The 18,124-nt window shown below is 48.4% G+C and overlaps 1 protein-coding gene across 5 annotated transcripts in view; it reads left to right on the top strand.

The window, feature by feature from the left end:
• Positions 1-18,124, top strand: part of LOC142814731 (lachesin-like) — a 190,208-nt gene that overhangs the window by 131,139 nt on the left and 40,945 nt on the right. For all 5 annotated transcript variants that reach the window (XM_075893973.1, XM_075893963.1, XM_075893966.1 and 2 more), the window contains exons 3-4: positions 380-587; positions 2,279-2,434. In XM_075893973.1, coding sequence (XP_075750088.1) covers positions 380-587; positions 2,279-2,434 — 364 coding nt within the window. The remainder of the gene's footprint in view (positions 1-379; positions 588-2,278; positions 2,435-18,124) is intronic.

Here is an 18,124-nt window from a genome sequence, read left to right as displayed (position 1 = left end):
TACCTTCCTCAAGGTATGACTAACAGCTTCGCTGTCAAAAATGTGGCGCAACTGCCCATTCTGCTGAGTACGGGAGATGGTCGCTATCTTGGCATATTATACTGTTGGATTTTGCGCTTGAATGGAGTAATTGATCTTCAACTGCTAAAACCAGATACGAAACCATCATTTTACCAAAACAAAGTGTGTCAGCGCTACAAGCGAGATTCGGAGCATCTTGCTCCCTCCCAAGTCGGCATTTATCTGATAGATGTGAATTTGTGCTCATTGTAATTTTTATGTGCAACCATAAGGGGCTCTCATTAATCGAGTCCGTGACTGCGTTAATGATACACGATGTAGGCGCAGAGCTGGTACTACATCTATTTGGATGATGTAGGTCGCCTGGATGTTTGTGGAGAAGTTTACCTTGCTGACTCTGGCCAAGAGCGTGATCACGCACAACTCCCGCTTCAAGGTGACGCACAACGGTCATCGCACCTGGCACCTTCACATCCACGACGTGCAAGAACGTGATCGCGGAGCCTACATGTGCCAGATCAACACGTCACCCATGAAGTCTCAGATCGGATACCTCAACGTGGTCGGTAAGTTCGCTTTTTGAAGAAGTTCAGTGCTGAAGTGTGACTCCCGACATCTTACATCAATTTGATACTTCATTTTAATGATGAGAAACGTGCAAGGAAAAATGCAAATAATGCTGGTTAGCCAGATGTGCGCTCGTCTACTATTGCACACAAACTCAAAACGCTTGTTTTGAGCTTCATGACGCTCAACACAACCTTAAAGGACCAAAAAAAAAAAAGGCCCCGTATCTGCATGTAATCTGCAAATGTCGTCGACAGACGATGGTCATGCGTGTGGAGAGAGTGAACAACCTATTTGATGTTCTGCGCAAGAAAATCGGTGAGTGTTATTCTGGAGGCGATGCGTTAGAGTGCCTCGAGCGTGCAGCGGAGGCGAACGAGCGCATCAAGTCACGTCACTCGTGAGACATGAGCGCCACCTGGCAATGTTCTTGGAAAACGAAGCGTGTGGCTTTGAGACAGGTGTGCGCGCACGTCTCAGAGCTGATAAGGTGTAGAACGCAAGGCGACTGGTAGGTGCCACCACCATCGCGTCTTAGCAAAGTGGTGGAACACTCATCTTTTCGTGCAAGCGTTGCATGGTCAGTGCAGCGTGATAAGCGCTACGGATTTTAAAATTATTTCTATATGCCTTTTCCAGTAAAAGATGCACATGCTGAATATATACGTTTTGTTATGGTACCCTAGACTTGCGCAGTAATTGCTTATCAATTGAAACATGTGTGAACGCTAAACCTCCAGCAACATTGGTGGGCGCTGCAGATGTGGTCGGCCGTTTCACGTACTCGGTGCTGTTAAGAGAGGACAGACAGACAGACCAAAATTTTTGCGTCGAAGGACCCCAAGAAAGACTATCGTCTTTAAAAAACATAACTAGAGGAGTGCCGCACTATCCGATAACGCGTATTGACAGCACAGTTAGTGTGCTGAATACTGGATGGCGCCCGACCTTCAGGCTTTGCATTGTTGGCCTAATATCGGGTTTGCAAAGGCTGATCTCACTTTGTCATTCCTATATTGGTCATAGGTGTATGTATGTATGTATGTATGTATGTATTGATTGATTTGTGGGGTTTCACGTCCCAAAACCACCATATGAATATGAGAGACGCCGTAGTGGAGGGCTCCGGAAATTTTGACCACCTGGGATTCTTTAACGTGCACCCAAATCTGAGTACATGGGCCTACAACATTTCCGCCTCCATCGGAAATGCAGCCGCCACAGCCGGGATGTATGTATGTATGTATGTATGTATGTATGTATGTGTGTATGTATGTATGTGTGTATGTATGTATGTATGTATGTATGTATGTATGTATGTATGTATGTATGTATGTATGTATGTATGTATGTATGTATGTATGTATGTATGTATGTATGTATGTATGTATGTATGTATGTATGTATGTATGTATGTATGTATGTATGTATGTATGTATGTATGTATGTATGTATGTATGTATGTATGTATGTATGTATGTATGTATGTATGTATGTATGTATGTATGTATGTATGTATGTATGTATGTATGTATGTATGTATGTATGTATGTATGTATGTATGTATGTATGTATGTATGTAGGCAGGCTCTAGTGTGTTCATTTTCCTACGCCAGAATGCCATGCTGACGCAGTCATGCTGCAGCCGAGATGTCCCTCTGTCCTCGCTTCTTATTTTCTTTTCCTGCAGTGCCACCTAAGATCGACGAGGAGAACACCAGCTCAGACACCGAAGTCCGAGAGGGGGCTGAAGCCGCGCTCAAGTGCGTTGCCAAGGGAACGCCGGAACCGGAAATCACGTGGAGAAGAGAAGACGACCAGGAAATCGCGTTCGGCCGCGAGAAAGGTCAGTAGCCCCCGCCATGATTTGAAAGCGCCGGCCACGCTGCTACTTGCACGACGGGTGGCAAACCGTTTCGGGCCACTTCGATGTCGCTTGAGAATGCTGTGTTAGATCCTTGTAGAAACTAAATGCTGAAGTTACTGACCGTCCTTATACTTGATCAAGATTGAACTGTAATCGCATATCGCAGAGGAATGTAGGGTGTGCAGGCACGAACCCAAGAGAAAGGCAACAAGAGAACACAAACACCGAGTACAGGCAGGAAGTTCGCGCTATGGCAGAAAAGATAGAAAGTGTGGCGACGCAAAGCGGTGCTTCTGTGTGCGGTGCAGAGAGCGCATGCTCCCGCACGAGAAAGTTATCTTCGAGAGGAAGGGTGATAATAAAAGTCAGTTGTTGTTTGGGACGCGAGTTGTTCACTTGCGCAGCTCTGCCGAGCGACGCGTCACAACATTGGTGACCCAGACTCGGAATACAGACACAGCGACCGGAGTGTCGAACCAGCCGCAATATGGATTCAACGCCCACGACCGACGCCTCTCCGACAGTCTCCTCAGTCGACGGTAAGCTGCCCCCTTTTTGGACTGCGGACCCCGCACTTTGGTTCATACAAGTGGAATCTCAGTTCGCAGCCAGACGAATCATCGCAGACCTTACGAAATACCACTACGTAGTCAGCAGTCTGCCGCCCGCCATAGCCAGTGAAATCAGGGATCTGTTGCTCGCACCACCTGTCGAAAACGCATAAGCAACGCTAAAAGAAACCTTTATTCGCCGAGTTACGCCCTCCGAACCACAACGACTGCAGCAATTGCTTCGCGGCACGGAACTCGGCGACCGTACTCCTAGTCAGCTTTTGCGGCACATGCAACAGTTGCTTGGCAGAACATCAAACACGATAGATGGAGTATTGCTCCGAGAACTTTTTTTGCAAAAGTTGCCTTCAGGCGTCCGCATGGTCATCGCGGCCTCAGAGCACAAGGATTTAACCGCAGCCGCCGAACTTGCTGACAAACTGGTAGCAATGACACCGCCCACACCCATGGCTGCCATGCAAGCGCAACAGCCTTTAAACGAACTTCAAGAGATGCGTGAGGAGATTGCTCGACTTGCCGAAACAGTATCAGCTTTGCACGCTAGCAGGAGGGCGCAAACGATAACCGAACCTAACACGCCGCTATCGCAAGAGCAGCATGAGCATATCTGCTGGTATCATTGGAGGTTCGGAAGTAGTGCGCGTAAATGTGTCCCACCGTGCGCGCACTCGGGAAACAGCCGCGGCAGGCACTGAGGGTGACCAGTGCTACTACGTTGCCTCCAAGTCATCTCTCAGTATTTTTTATTACCGACCGCAACAACGGAGTACGTTTCTTAGTGGACACAGGCGCCGAAGTAAGCGTTATACCGACGTCACAAGCTGAAAGAAAGAAACCTAGTACATCGCCATTGCAAGCTGTCAATAACACGGTGATAACAACATACGGCCATCGTTCACTGTCGCTGAACTTCGGCTTCGGCAGAACGTTTAGCTGGGTGTTCGTACAAGGCACGCCGTGTTGGCACCCCCCTATCAGCCCGGCCTTGCTCAGTCCGGCTGGAGAAGTGTACTTCACCGCAGTACTACAAGAGTTCCCAGAGCTGACACAACAGCCACAGGCATTTCCAGAAGTAAAGCACGGCGTCCTGCATCACATCGAAACCACAGGCCCACCGTTCTATGCGCGACAGTGCACGGCGCCTGTCACCCGAGAAGCTGCGGTTGGCTCGCCAGGCGTTTGCCCACATGATGGAACTCAGGATAGTATGTACTTCATCCAGCCCATATGCGTCACCTCTTCACATGGTCCCAAAATCAATAGACGGTGATTGGCGCCCTTGCGGGGACTATCGAGCGCTGAACCGGGTAACCGTGCCAGACCGTTACCCAGTCCCGCACATTTATGACATGACCTCCTTCCTGCATGGTGCTACCATTTTCTCTAAAATAGATCTAGTGCGAGCATATCATCAGATACCCGTAGCACCGGAGGATGTCCCCAAGACCGCAATAAAAACGCCGTTCGGAATGTTCGAGTTCCTACGCATGCCTTTCGGCTTACGCAACGCCGGCCAAACTTTTCAACGGTTTATGGATGGCGTTGTACGTGGCCTCGACTTTTGCAAGGTATACCTCAATGATCTTCTGATTGCTAGCAGCACTCCTGAAGAGCACGAGCGGCATCTGCGCTACGTACTTCAGTGACTGACAGAGAACGGCATCGTTATCAATACGGCAAAGTGCGTGTTTGGGGTACCGACACTATCATTTTTGGGCCACAGCATTTCAAGTGCCGGAGTACAGCCCCAGAAGGACAAGGTGGAAGCAGTACGGCAGTTTCCACAGCCGAAAAACCTCCGCCAGCTTCGAGAGTTCCTGGGACTCGTGAATTTCCACCATAGGTTTATCCCGAAACGCGCCAACATCCTTCACCCTCTCCACAGCCTACTTGCGGCATCTGGATCTAAGGCAACTGCCATTCAGTGGAACGACCAATCCACACAAGCATTCCGGATGATAAAGGAAGCTCTCGCAAATGCTACCATGCTCACGTACCCGCAGCTGGGTGTTCCTTAGTGCGTCATGGTGGACGCCTCCGATGCAGCGATTGGAGCCGTGTTGCAGCAGAGGGTGAGCGGAGTGTGGCGACCAATTTCCTTCTCCATAAAACTGAGCCCGTCCGAACGAAGGTACAGCACCTTCGGTAGGGAACTCCTGGCCATATACGCGGCTATCCGGCATTTCAGACATTATGTGGAAGGACAAGAATTTTTTGTGCTCATGTATCACAGACCACTCACCTACGCATTGCGCGCGAACTCCGATTCTGGTGCGCATGTGGCACGGGAGCTCCGCCAAATGTCGTACATCGCAGAATTCACGACAGATATACGCCATGATAGTGGCACGGATAATGCTGCTGCCGACGCTCTTTCGCGCGGTCCAGTGAATGCCATCAGCCTGCCGAGCGGCGTGGACTTCACCACACTTACGACGGCTCAACGCAGTGATGGAGAATTGAAGCGTCTACTGACGTCTTCAACCAGCGCCTTGAAGCTGCAATGGTTGGCAGAACCCACAGGATCCGTACGCTGCGACATGTCTACAGGCAATGCCCGACCGTTCGTCCCCTCGAACCTCCGTCGCAGCATTTTTTACTTGCTGCACAGCCTGGCGCATCCCGGGATTCGAGCCACGCAACGGCTATGCACAGCGAGGTTCGTGTGGACAGGAATAAACTGGGATGTCCGATACTGGACACGAGAGTGCATCGCATGCCAGCGCTCCAAAGCTCAGCGATATACTGTTGACCCCCTTGGGATCTTTCCCTCTGCCGGACTGTCGATTTGCCCATGTGCATGTTGACATTGTGGGACCACTGCCGTTGTGTCAGGGGCAAAGCTACTTGCTAACCTGCATCGATCGCTTCACGCGATGGCCGGAGGCCGTGCCCATTCCAGACATGACTGCTGATACGCATTTATCTTCCACTGGGTGGCCCGCTTCGGAGTGCCGGCAACCATGACTACGGATCGCGGAACACAGTTTGAGTCCACCCTGTTCGCAAGCGTCACCCGGCTCTTGGGTACTCACCGCATCAGAACAACTGCCTACCATCCGATAAGCAACGGTATAGTGGAAAGGTTTCATCGCCATCTGAAGACGAGCCTGACGGCTACTGCGAGTCACAGTTAGGTAGAGGCACTGCCGTTTGTTCTGTTGGGCGTTAGGACGGCTCTGAAAGCAGATATTGGATGCTGCTCCGCTGAACTGGTGTACGGAACAACGCTTCGCCTCCCAGGGGAGTTTTTCACTACCAGTAAGGACGAAAACGTGTACGCGAACGCGGGCTACGCCGTGCGATTGCTCGACATCATGAGCAAGCTACGCGCTGTTACTCCGTGTCCGCCCGCAGCCCGGCCAGTCTACGTGGACCGGGAAGTCTCCTCCTGCTCTCACGTGTTTGTGAGGTACCACGCCGTACAGCCTCCACTTCGGCCTCCGTACGACGGGCCTTTCAAGGTCCTGTGATGGGCAGACAAGCATTTTACAATCGACAAAGGTGGTCGTCACGACGTGGTTTCTCTAGACCGCGTAAAATCGGCACACGTGGACTCCGACAGCGAAGCACCTGCACCACCTCGAGCTCCATCCTCGCAGGCACCCCCGGCAGACCACGTAGCGCAGCCCCAACAAGTCCTCAAACGGTTTACGCGGAGTGGACGGTGTACGAGACCCCCGGTGCGCATGAACTTATGAACCGCAGTGGATCGTCCGAGTGCGGCCGTTGTGCGCGCACTCACTATAGGGGGGGAGTACTGTGGCGACGCAAAGCGGTGCTTCTGTGTGCGGTGCAGAGAGCGCATGCGCCCGCACGAGAAAGTTATCTTCGAGAGGAAGGGTGATAATAAAACTCAGTTGTTGTTTGGGACGCGAGTTGTTCACTTGCGCAGCTCTGCCGAGCGACGCGTCACAACAAAAGCATACCTGCGCATGTCCATACATCGGTACGTTTCACCATCAATGACACAACGCTGTCACCTGTAAATCAGGCACCTGCGCTGATACTCGTGATAGATAACTGTTGCAAATGAGTTCTGCGAAAACCCGCTAGGTGGCGAAAGCTTTTCTTTCTGAGAAATTGACACAGATTTACTTGTGGCTCCCGGCTACAAGGGGGTGGTTGTCTTATTTGCCTTTCTTGAGAGATAACTATGAAAGAGTTTCGGTTCTTCTCAATGCAAGATAGTTGTAGGCTGGCTGCCAGTAACGTTGATATGCTATGCCTCGACCTACGCGTTTCCTCATTCGTTAGTCATCATAAAGCTGCGCACCCAGAAAACATTGGTTGCAAAAAAGAGCTGAAAACGAGAATAGAAGAATAGGCAGCCCGTACATCCGTTCTTATCGCACACGTTAGATACAGTAACGTTGCACAATGGGCTATTCTGTGTCGTTACAGCTACCAATAGGCTATAAAAGACATACGATGCCAAGCAGTGAAAAAAGAAAAGCAGGTTGCAAATAAAAAAAATGGACAAACATTCGTTGCACCAATATATTTACAGAATGCCCTACTGGCACAGTTTATGAGGTTTCTTTTAGCATCAGTCGCTTCTTCGAAGAATGAGTAGATCTTCGCATTAATCGGAGAATATACATAACTCAGTGATCCTTCTATATGCGGGCGATCAGGGACCGTTTATTGCTCTCTCATGGTAGAGTACATCGTACTCTGAGTCGTCGAACATTTCTCCTAAACACATATCCTCAATTCATAAGCTACAGCCTTTTTGATTAGACGGCTTTCCGCTCTCCTATAGTAGAGTACCAAGTATACCATAACTCGTAAAAATCTTTTTTCCAAACACATGAGTGGTAGTTTCACGAGGCTTGCTGTCTAATAATTCTCACACTGTCGCGAATGCAAATGCACGTCTAAAGTCGGTGAGTACGCGGTTTTATACAGACCAGAATAAAGAAAGCTTTTTATGTTTTATATGCTTGGCAAGTCAAGATTAGTGATCGTGCACGCCTGATTACTGTGCCTTAAGAATAAACGAAATGCTATCTGGAACGATTTGAGCTACCAAGAAACTTGCATTACCCAAAATGGTTTGAAAGCCCTAGACTTCTTTAGCATGGATACAAAGTCTGGAATTCTGTGCGTATGCCGTGCTAAGATAGTGCAAATGAAAGGGTGCTGGGGCAAAGAGCATTACATCATGCGGTAAATGTTTGGTGAATTTAGGATCTTCTCAGTTCTAGACCAGTGTATATAAAAATTTAGAATGAACGAAAAAGTCATTACTACCAGTGATGTGGTCGGGTTGCTTCAGCCATCGTGCCGGGGTGGTTGGCAGAAACACACCGTGTTGTAAGTACAGAACACTTTAGCAGCCTGGCCTGTGCTTGTGTTCTTATTATTTTTTTAACCTATTGTTTTTTTTGCTTTCTCTTCTGCTTTCTATTTCTCGTTTGCTATCTTTTTTGCTATTTCTAAACGTGGTTTTTTTCCTGATTCATGCCAAGCAACCACAGCATGAGAAAAAACAGGAAGCCAGAGAGAAATTGAAAAGAAGAGGAAGAAAGCGAAATTAATTCAGACTAAAATAGAAATAGTAAACAATAGAGAAAAAAGGGTGTAAGTAATAAATAGAATTAAAAGGACAAATAACTAGGAAAACATGAAAGGATGAGAAAACCGAAGAAAAACAAGGAAGGCTGTCCAGCTCCGCACTTAGTTTAGGCTTTGGAGCCTTGGTGCCAAGTTGTCTTGACTTTTTTGTTCGTGCTTCAGATGCTGTGCGCTCGATTGCCTGTGAGAGCGAACGCGTGGTATAACCTGTCTGATGTCTCATCGTAGGCTTCAGGGAGCTATGAAAGGGCCAGTTTACACCTACTTGAAAACTGAACTTGCTGCGCAAGTTGAAGGAAAAAGCGAGAACGGAGACAGGAAGGAGCGCTCTTTCCTGTCTCCCTTCTCGTTTTCCGTCAGCTTGCGCAGCAAATCGAGTTTTAAAGTATGAACCAACCAGTCTGCAGAGAAGTATGGCTTACACCTACTGTTTTGTTATACTGTTGTAGCAGCAGATAGAGAGCAGTATTTATACGCACCACACTCCCGCTCATGCATCCGTATCAATCTAAATACACACGCACACACACAGAACTCAATGATGGTCCACGCACTGCTTTTCCCAATGATATTTTCATAGTTATCTGCTGTATTTTTTATTACCTCGCTTTGTTTCGTGGCATAGCGCAATGGTTTTCTTTAGAAACTAAACAGGAATCAATGGACCAGATGCATAGGCATTTAATGAACACTTTGTGTCAGACCAAGGACGAATTGCGTTAATAAAACATAAAATTCTGCATATCCCACGTACTTTGGGAATCAAAGTTATGCTTAGCGCGCGGAGAGAAGGTGACTGTGTTGTAATTTTTTATTAAACAAAACTGTATCAAATGACGCTAACATGTGTAAAAATGTTGTACGCATAGATTTGTTAAAGAGTCGCGTTCTTACTTTTGCGTAACGATTATAACAGACACATGGGTATTAGCAACGCCAGAAGCGGTAAGCTGATATGTAAGTTTGTGTGACCCTTGACACATGCAGCTAAATGAGCATCGGTGAATGGTGCTTCGCTACGATTCTCGTTAACCCCACGTGACGGCTGTATGATAGTAGTACATATGTGCTGTATATAATATTAGGTAGCCAGCTTTGCAACTACTATTGACGTTTCACGAACATTATGCTCTACTTAAAAAGCAGTTACGAGACCTGGCATGGCTCTGTGGTACAATACTTGATGGCCACGCAAAATGCTTTCGTTTGATTCCTGCTGGGACCATCATATTTATTCGATGCGTTCTTTCCGTCAACGCTGTCGATGCCGGCTTTTAGGGGCGAAGCTCCTTAGGCTTGATATAATTGGCGTCCATCACGCCCCACAAAACCCAACCCGAAACTGAACACTTGCACAAAAACAACTAAAAGAAACGTGTAAACAAGCGACTGTATGTGTCATCAACTACACAAAAGCACGATACATTATCACCCAATTCGTCCGTCTGTCTGTCCGTGCGTCCATCCACTTGTCCGTGCGTCCGTCCTTAACAGTAGTAGGCGACTTCAACGGGGACATTATGGACGTTAAGACCTATAGCGCTATAGCTTCGCCCACTTGTCGTCATTCACTTCGTGGATTTTTGTTAAAGCTCGCGAATGAAAATCACCAATGTCTGTTCACGTGTTTGCTTGGTTGATATAAAGTGCCAATCACCTTCCATGCATTGCGCTTAACTATAGATGATCTTAACCCAACTGTTTCATTGAGGTACATATGTACTGCTTATATGATTGGATAGCCATCACTGCATCCCCAATTCACGCTTTACGAACATTACGGTCTACTTGAAAAGAAGTTGCGAGTCCTGGCATGGTTCTGTGGCAGAACACTTGATATCCATGCATATTAATAGGGTACGATTCCTGCTTGTAGATAAATGACACTTTTTTATTTACATTCGTTGGGTCAACGCTGCTAATGTCACCTTTTTTTTTTAAACGCTCACGCGTCGAAATTACCCGGGCGTGCTCTCCACATTTCTGGGTAGCACGAAGTGTCAGTTACCCGTGGCGCATACCCACATACTAGTGGCACATACCCGCCTGCGGTTATGTGTCACTGTCTGGAGTAGAGTGTTTTCTTCGAAGTTGATATCCTGAATAAAACAATATCCCGAAGAATGTGATATACCGAATAATATGATATCAGGGTCGTGCCACTATTCATCTCAAGACCAGCGAGTGATATTCGTCAAACCATGTTACCCACCCTTGCTATTTTTGATTTACCCAGACTTAAAGGGGTGATCACAAGAGCACCCAGACGTAGAAGGCTACAGATAGCTATCTATCTACGTAGATAGACCCCAAAAGTGCTTGGAGCTCGCAAAAAAAAGCTTCGCAATTAAAATATCTGGGGCACTTCAGTGTGCCATAACGACAAGTAAGTATTCAGGGCGGTAGATTACGAGATGTCCAGTGAATGTAAGAAAGATCTAATTATTTAGCTTCATTTGTGTATTCCAAAAGACCAGTGCAGCCAGAAAGGTCTCTCTGGGTGAGCCTTGTTGTGCAGTTGAACTGCTAGAGAAAAGCGATGTTACGATTAAGTAGGAACATTCGATGAATGTTACATTCGAAGGAACTGCGACGTGGAAGCCCCAGCTTTTGTCGAAGCCAGTGGCCGGCGCGAACTTCGCACTGAATCATGCGTCATCGTGAGCTCCTTTATGACGTAATTTTCGTCGGCGCGGCCTCATCAAGTGTGAGGCCTACGGGACGTCTTCATGTTTTTCTATAGTAGAGTACCTTGTACTCTAAACTGTCAACAACTCTTTCTAAACACAGAACTGTTATCTTCGTTCAGGCAACAGGCTGTCTTAACTTTATTTTTGTACGGCTGCTGTTGTGGTTGTGCACTCTTCCCGAACAAACACCAGCAGCCAGCGTTTCCTAAATGGTTGAGGTGTTGCAGACGTCATTGATAATAGTATCGTTTCTGGTAAATATGCGAACGAGCTGCAGCAAAACAAGAAAGAGGAAAATAACAACGCTACACAGTACAGCGATGAACCATTGCCGTTAATTTCTGCGCGTTTTGTAGTTACGTTCGTTTTCTTTCCACCGAATATGCAATAGACGTATCAAGCGGACAGGTTAGTGGCGATCAGGTTACACGCTTCAAGCAACGTACTCAATCGAAGTGGCCGTGAATGATACGACGTTTCAAGAAATAAAATGGTTTCTTTTCTTTGCTCTGCCAAACACATTACCGATGACACAAGTAGAGAATGAAGGGACCACTGAGAGAAAGGATGACAAAGAAAAAGAAAAAAAAGGGGCTGAATGAAAAGAAATTGTAGATGTTGAACGAAGCCATCGGGGAAAGATGTGTTGGGATAATTTTTTCGCCGACATCGGGACCTGTACGCAGAGTCAAAGGTTAAAACAAACGAAAAGCATTAGCCGGCCTCCCAACAAAAGATGACGAAGTTGCCGCAATTTGTATACTTCAGATCCATGCACCAGCCCCAAAACTCACGCCCAATCAATTTCTCTCCTCCCTCTTCCTATAACTTTGGCACAACACGCTCGAAGAAAGCACGCAGCAGCGAGTCGTACGTGACATTACAAACAATGGGGGGGGGGGGGGGGGGGATTGGGCACTGGAAAAAAAAGCCTGGCTCGGAGCGTTAAAAACGAGGTACTCTGGCGGGACCAACGGTTGCAATCTTTTCAAATTAATGGGCCTGGAGTTACAAGCTTTCCTCCCCGAAGGGCCCCTCGCAGTCAACGGCTGGCGGCCCCCCATTGAACACTCGCGTCTTTAACTGCAGGCGAGCAGCGAACCGCTACACCCCCGCACCCTGGCACAACGGGCTACAAACGATAACAGCGAACCACAGATGGCTTCGGAGCCCCGCGACTTTTCGAATCAAAATCCCTGCCATTAAACTCGAAAACCTCCTCAATCTCACTCACCCCCCGTTCGTCCGTCTTCCGATCGTTCCCTCAGCCTCGCGCTTTCCGCTCTTTGCGACTGCTTGAATTCAAGCAAGCGGGTTCCATTGCCATCTGTCGTCTCGAAATCGCACTGCATCTCGACGCTCTCGCCTCCTCCGGCGGCGGCATTTTCTCTTTCTACAGAGAAGAGCGCTTGTCCCGCGCGCGTATACAGCGTACGGCCCCGAAGAGAAAACGCCGCACCGCTGGCCCGAAACGCTAGTCGAGCAATTAGTCGGGCGGAGTGAACGGTCGCTGCCCACCCCCACTTCCGCGAGCCTCCAACAACGACCCATGCGCGCGTATCAGCCACGCTCCGTGAAAAGGGCCACTGCTCTGAGGGAGGAAAGATGGCCTTAATCAATGCTCGTGCGCGCCGGCGCTGTCACCTCGGAGGCTCCCGGCGTCGCTTACGCACTTCGAGAGCCGCGTTGTCATTAAGTAACCAAGGGGCTTTCCTCCAATGACGCGTATCGCCGCTGTTTCCTTTCGAAAGCGGCGGCGACTGCAGTCGGTTCGTGGGAGCCCGACCAAGAAGAGGTGGCCGACTCGCGCCGAGGCATCGCCGTCCAAGTGTCGCGATGTCGTTTTCGGCGCCTTTTCCCGTAAAGAGCTGGATTCGAGAACTGGCGTGGAAATAAGGAGGCGAGAGGGTAGCGAGATCGGGGTCGGAGAGGGGGAGGGAAGTCGAGCCGTTGTAATTGAATTTCTGATTACAAGGCGGCACGATCACCCCCCGACCAGATGGGTCTCCCCCGTAACACAGGGAAGGAAAACGTTACGGTCGTAATGAACACCGTTGTTCTTTGCCCCCCGCTCCCGTTTTCTCCCTTTTTCCATTTTACTCTGCTATACCCGAGGCGAATTCTACGCTAGCTAGACGATGCTGCCACTCGGCGACAAAAACTGTCTCCGACTGCACGTTTGGTTCTTGTAAGACCCCAGCTGCGCACTCGCAAGAAGCAAAATAACACTCTCACAATATACGTACAAAACGATAGGTGCCCTTGTCGCTAGTACGAAGGACGGAATGAAAGAAATCTGTGCCACTTTGTATCAGCTCAAGCTTTCTTGTAATGGTTGAAAAAAAAAGCAAGTGAAACAGAGAGAGATATGAAAAGGGGATACCCTGATTTTATTATAATTTCGTCCTTGCGTGGGGTGAAGAACTCTCCGTCTTTTTTATTCTTCTCTTACTGGCAGCAGGTGCGCTAATTCTGCGAGACCGCACATTAAATTTAAAAGCAGTGACCACAGCATTTTAAAAAATGCTGATCTACCGCACGTTCATACTTTAAATAAAATTGTTGGCGTACGATTGCATTTGTAGCTTTTGCACTGTACTTATAGAAACATTTCAACTTTCGGCTTTTTTACGAATAGTTCCAAATGAGTGTCGGTTATCGTATTTCTTTCTATTTCTTTGTAGACTACGCGTAAATAGTTAAGAATGTGCGCGCAGAAATTGTCCACATAGAATGATGTTCAAAAACATCGACCATTTCTGTGGAGGAGACACTATTACATGACTGGCGCACGCGTATTTTCCGCCTCTTGAACATTTAGAAATGTATCACTAGATGAATAAGTGGCAATATTTTTACGTCAAGTCTTTTGGGGCATATACGAAGTCCACCACGTTACTAGATGGGGGCTTACAGTATAAGAGCAAGCAGGAAGCTTGAAATATTCTGAGGGAAATTTGACTACATCACTCCGCATGCCTCATTAGAACACCAGATCCCACAGGTATCTATGATTGGGCCTTTGCATGTATGATTTCTGCCGAATATGGCATAGCGCTAGGTTTAATTTTTCTTGCAATGTTCGCCACGTATATTAACGACCGATTCGAAAAATTGTGATCCACTGCATTCTGTGACGATAACTTCGTCTCCTCTAAATGCGTTGATGGAGAATACTACCTTTCACCCCGCCGCGGTGGCCTAGTGGCTAAGGTACTCGGCTGCTGATACGCAGGTCGCGGAATTGAATCCCGGCTGCGGCAGCTGCATTTCCGATGGAGGCGGAATGTTGTAGGCCCATGTGCTCAGATTTGGGTGCACTTTAAAGAACCCCAGGTAGTCAAAATTTCCGGAGCCCTCCACTGTGGCGTCTCTCATAATCATATGATAATGTTGGGACGTTAAACCCCACGTACCAACCAATACTACTTTTCAGTACTCATCATCAACTTCAGTGCTCGCTCGAATGTGGTAATGCGTAAAAGGATTTTCTCCTGAGGGCACCTTTAGGGGCGAAGCTCCTTAGGGTGTGGGTCGTTCCCTCCTCTGTAGTAGTGGTAGTAGTAGTCAAACAAAACGAAGAGGCAGATGAGGAGGAAGAACGGGTAGTAGAACATTATTTGAAGTGAAGGGGTTAAAAAAGGGGAACTCTGGAGCTTGTAAAATGCTCGAGGAAATTACTCGTGCAGACTAACACGCATCTTCTTGCCCTCTTGTCATCTCCGCCTGCTGAGCCCGCGACGCACTCGGTGGTACGAAAGGAGAGAGAAAGCGCTTAATGCACGCGACAAGTCCCTGTAACTGGATGACTTCGAAAAAAAATTGCGGCAGTCGCTTCGTAAGGTAACAGGCTCTTTTAATAATGCATTTCGGGGATCAATTAGAAAAGTGTTCCCACATTTAAAGTGTTGGACACCTCTAAGAATGCGACAAACACGGGTGATGCACGCAGTGAGTTTTAATTAAATAGGACAGCGTGCCATGTAATGTCTAAACCAGTGGGCTTCAATCCTCGAAGAGATGTCCGCCTAGGTGCGTCAGTGGTGTTGCGAAGCGCGCCTCCGACGACGTTACGAAGGGCGCCACGAATTTCACCGCTGCAACCACTGTTACGAAAGATGGCGACGCCAACACGGTCCCGAAGATGCCACTGCTCCGATCTCCGCCGACACGGTTACCAGCCGTTTGGTAGCGTAGGTTTCTCAGCTCGCGACTGCTGCGCAGAGATGATAGACGAGCGGACGAGACGACGGTGAGTTAAACAAAGTTTATGTACAGCATATATACAGAGGCGTTACAAATTCGGCACTGGGGCCGACAGCTTAGAGACCCGAAGAGCCGAGCTCTCCTCTCTAACACATAGGTCTGCTGCTCGCGACGCGCCGCATGGCTTTTTTTATGTGCATCGGGAGGATTCTTTGAGTAACCAAATGTCCAACCAGAAGCGCCGCTGGTCGTGAGGTCAGAATCCTGCATGGGGTCGCCGCTGGGCCGCGTCATTCTCATCGAATCTGGAGCCACTGCGCTGCACGTGGCTGCACCCAAAAACGAGTGACGTCGCCACGCATTGCGTCAGACTCGCCAGACAGGAAGGCGCCGATTGCTTGCTCGACGGGCTCGCTGGCTGAGGTGACTCGATGTGCGTGCGCGGCAGAGAGGCACCGCCGCGTGATGACGCCGTTGAGTTGTTCGCTTCAGGCGGGCTCGTGGGCTGGCCTTGACACAGATTGCCTTTTTCAGAGGCATGGACGTTCGCTGTGGACTCGCAGGCATAATAGCACACCCGCCACCAGACAATGCGCCGGAAAGACGAGCTGCTTCCACGTGGCTCGGATGTCAGGTACGCTCGTTCGCCAGGTCCCTCCAGGTTCGCCTCCAGGGCCATGGGGAGAATGCAGCTCCAGACTCTGTTCTGGGAACACATCCCATTCTTGAGGACGGATCCCTGCTCCACTGGCTTGTCGCCACAACTTGTCGACCAGCTTCGCTCGTCTCTTCTGACGATCTTTGGTTTCAGCACTTGTCGATGGTTCTGCAACTTGTCAAGAACCGTTCAACAACAGACAACACACGACACAAGCAAGTGCCCTCGGTCACCCGACAGAACACAGGACAAAGTATACTACAACATATACCTAGCTATGTGTCTATCGGAATTTCGTTCCCTCTACATCAAGAGGCACATGTGGGACACAAGACTCTTGAAATGAGAACTCAATTTTTTTACACGTACAACAACGTAACGAAATAGAACAGAACATAAAGTTGGCTCCTTGAGCTTCTTCTGTACGAGAGCGCTCAGCTGAGGTCGTGATGAGGTCAAAATTTTGCCCCTAATTGCCAGCGAGAAAGCGAAATGTGGAGAAGGTACTAACTAAACGCACGGCTCAATGCGCCTGCATTAGCGTTTAGCTTTCCCTTTTTTTTTAGCGAACGTCAAAGTTGTGCTGGTGGAGTATCATGCTCCACCTCAGTAACCGGCCACTTTTAGGCGACGATACCTATGCGGTACCAACAGCTGCTCATATTTGCGACGTTTCACAGGAGAACAACGATACGGCTTGCTAGGGATTGGCTCCTCACAAGTTAGCTCGATAGCGTGTTCGATTACCGTCGTGTTTCCGGGACGGTCTGAAAACACGTCTTCAAACACGAAAACAATCTTTCTCAGGTCCTCCTTTTGGACTTAACTTAACCTAGGCTCTAGGTTCAACTGCTCCAAGATTACTTCCGATTCCCCTTCGATTACATCACTAGTGGTCAAAATTTCTGCTCCCTCTTCCTCTGAAGCATTCCAAAGCAGATTTACGACTGCTTGACGTTGAACGTAGGGTTTCATCAAGTTACTGTGGTAAATTTTGTTCGGCCGCCTTCCTAATTTCACTTCATAATTGGTATCAAAGCTTCAATATTACTTTGGCGGGCCCTTCCCAATGAACCTCAAGCTTGTTCTTTTTGGACGGCCGCAGCAGCATTACCTGACTACCAACTTCAAAAGCACGCTTCTTCGCCGATTTGTCGTAGTACTCGTTCGACAACACTTGTGCAGCCTTTATGTGGCTTTCCACTAGATCTTTCGTTTATCCAAGCCTCTGAAGAAGGTCTAGAACATGCGAAACTACATTAGGGTCCTCATCGAAACCCTCCCAGGACTCGTGCAGCATCCGCAATGGTGTTCTCAACCCCTGCCATAGACAAGCTCTGCAGGGCTAAAACCAGTGCTCTCATGAGGAGCTGATCTCAAAGCGAACATAGCGGGAGGAATACACGCTTCCCAATCGCATTTGTGCTCGTAGCAGAGAGCTCTCAATATCCGTTTCAGAACGGTACGCATACGCTCTACCGGATTAAATTGCGGGTGATGGATTCAGCTGTGCACTACTTTTATTCCACATTTATCCATAAAGGGTAGAGGTAAGGCAGCTGGTGAAGACACTACCATTGTCGTATTGGATTTCAGAAGGAAATCTAACGCGTGCAAATATAGATAGCAGTGCATCCACGACATGAGGAGAATTGAGCTCCTTAAGTGGTATCGTTTCCGGAAATTTTGTGGCTACACAGAGAGCCGTCAGGATGTACCGATAACCTTGCTTTGACTCTGGCAATGGCCCGACAATATCAATTACTAGGCGCCGGAAAGGTTCTGTGATAATTGTCACAAGCTTCATGGGTGCCTTCCACTTGTCTGTGGATTTCCCCGCTCTCTGACAAGTGTCGCATGAGCGTACAAAGTCTTCGATATCTTTCCAGCATTTCGGCCAATAAAACTCAAGGGAAACTCTAGCCTTGGTCTTTTTTATGCCGAGATGCCCTGCCCATGCGTT

The sequence above is a fragment of the Rhipicephalus microplus genome, chromosome 1 (genome assembly GCF_043290135.1).
Source record: "Rhipicephalus microplus isolate Deutch F79 chromosome 1, USDA_Rmic, whole genome shotgun sequence".
Lineage (NCBI taxonomy): Eukaryota > Metazoa > Arthropoda > Arachnida > Ixodida > Ixodidae > Rhipicephalus > Rhipicephalus microplus.
Note: the sequence above shows the minus strand (reverse complement) of the source record. Positions and strands in the feature narration are given on the sequence as shown.